At 60.7% G+C, this 1,145-nt stretch overlaps 1 protein-coding gene across 1 annotated transcript in view; it reads left to right on the top strand.

Moving 5' to 3' along the window:
• LOC130587571 (E3 ubiquitin-protein ligase HUWE1-like) overlaps positions 1-1,145 on the top strand; it is a gene marked incomplete at its 3' end in the record, with an annotated part of 15,033 nt that overhangs the window by 2,780 nt on the left and 11,108 nt on the right. Inside the window, exons 3-4 of the mRNA XM_057388552.1 lie at positions 259-562; positions 1,027-1,143. Coding sequence (XP_057244535.1) covers positions 259-562; positions 1,027-1,143 — 421 coding nt within the window. The remainder of the gene's footprint in view (positions 1-258; positions 563-1,026; positions 1,144-1,145) is intronic.

The raw sequence follows: 1,145 nt of genomic DNA, 5'->3' as shown, positions 1-1,145 counted from the left end.
GGGGGGCAATGGGGATTGGAGGAGTAGAGATTTTGGGGGAAATGGGGATGTGGGTGGAATGGGGATTTGGGGGAATGGGGGATTTGAGGCAAAAACAGGGATGGGTGGTGAGGGGATTTGAGAGTGAAATGGGGGTGAATGGGGATTTGGGGTGTTGCAGTAAGGATTTGGGGGAGAAAAGGGGTTTGAGAGGGGAAATGGGGATTTGGGGCATTGCAATGAGGATTTGGGGAGCACAGCAGGGATTTAGGGGTTCAGAGGTGACCTGCAGATGCACCGAGGTGATCTGGGGGTGGCCTGGACTGACCCCTCAGTGTCCCCCATGTGTCCCCAGGCTGCCTTCGCCTGCATCAAGCAGCTGTGGCAGCGGCGGCCGCTGAAGGTGTACGGGGGCCGCATGGCCGAGTCCATGCTGGCCATCCTGTGCCACATCCTGCGTGCTGAGCCGCTGCTGCGGGAGCGCCTGGGCCGCGAGCGCGAGGGACCTGCACCCGATGAGACAGGGGGCGAAGAGGGGGGACCCCGGCGTGAGCCCCACGTCAACCAGCAGCAGCTGCAGCAGGTGGGACCCCGGAATGGGTGGTGGGACCCCAACCTAGACATTGAAAACCCAGATGGGACATTGTGATCCCGAACAGGGCATTGGGATCCTGAATGGGGTATTTGGAACCCAAACGGGGCATTGGGAACTGGAACTTGGCCTTAGGACACCAAACTCAACATTGGGAACCCAAACTGGGCATTGGGAACTTGAATTGTGACCCCCAAACTTCATCCTTGGGACCCCCAAACTCTTCCCTGCCCCCAAACCCCTTTTTGAGCTCCTCTGACCCTTCTTTGTGCCCCCCAAATCCCTCCTCCCCATCCTTCCCAAACCCTTCCCCATTCTACCCAAGCCCCTCTGGGCAGCCTCCTGACCCCTCTGTGTCCCCTCAGACACCCTCCCCTTGCCCCCTCCACCAACCCCCTGACCCCTCCCCACCCAAACTACCCCTCCATGCCCCCTGACCCTTCGTGTCCCCCCAGCTGATGGACATGGGCTTCTCACGGGAACACGCCATGGAGGCATTGCTCAACACCAACACCATGGAGCAGGCCACTGAGTACCTGCTGACCCACCCGCCCCCGCTCATGGGGGGCTCGGC

The sequence above is a fragment of the Malurus melanocephalus genome, unplaced genomic scaffold (genome assembly GCF_030028575.1).
Source record: "Malurus melanocephalus ecotype Western Australia unplaced genomic scaffold, MMel_1.1 scaffold_2097, whole genome shotgun sequence".
Lineage (NCBI taxonomy): Eukaryota > Metazoa > Chordata > Aves > Passeriformes > Maluridae > Malurus > Malurus melanocephalus.
The sequence above is the reverse complement of the archived record's forward strand: the minus strand, read 5'-3'. Positions and strand labels throughout refer to the sequence as shown.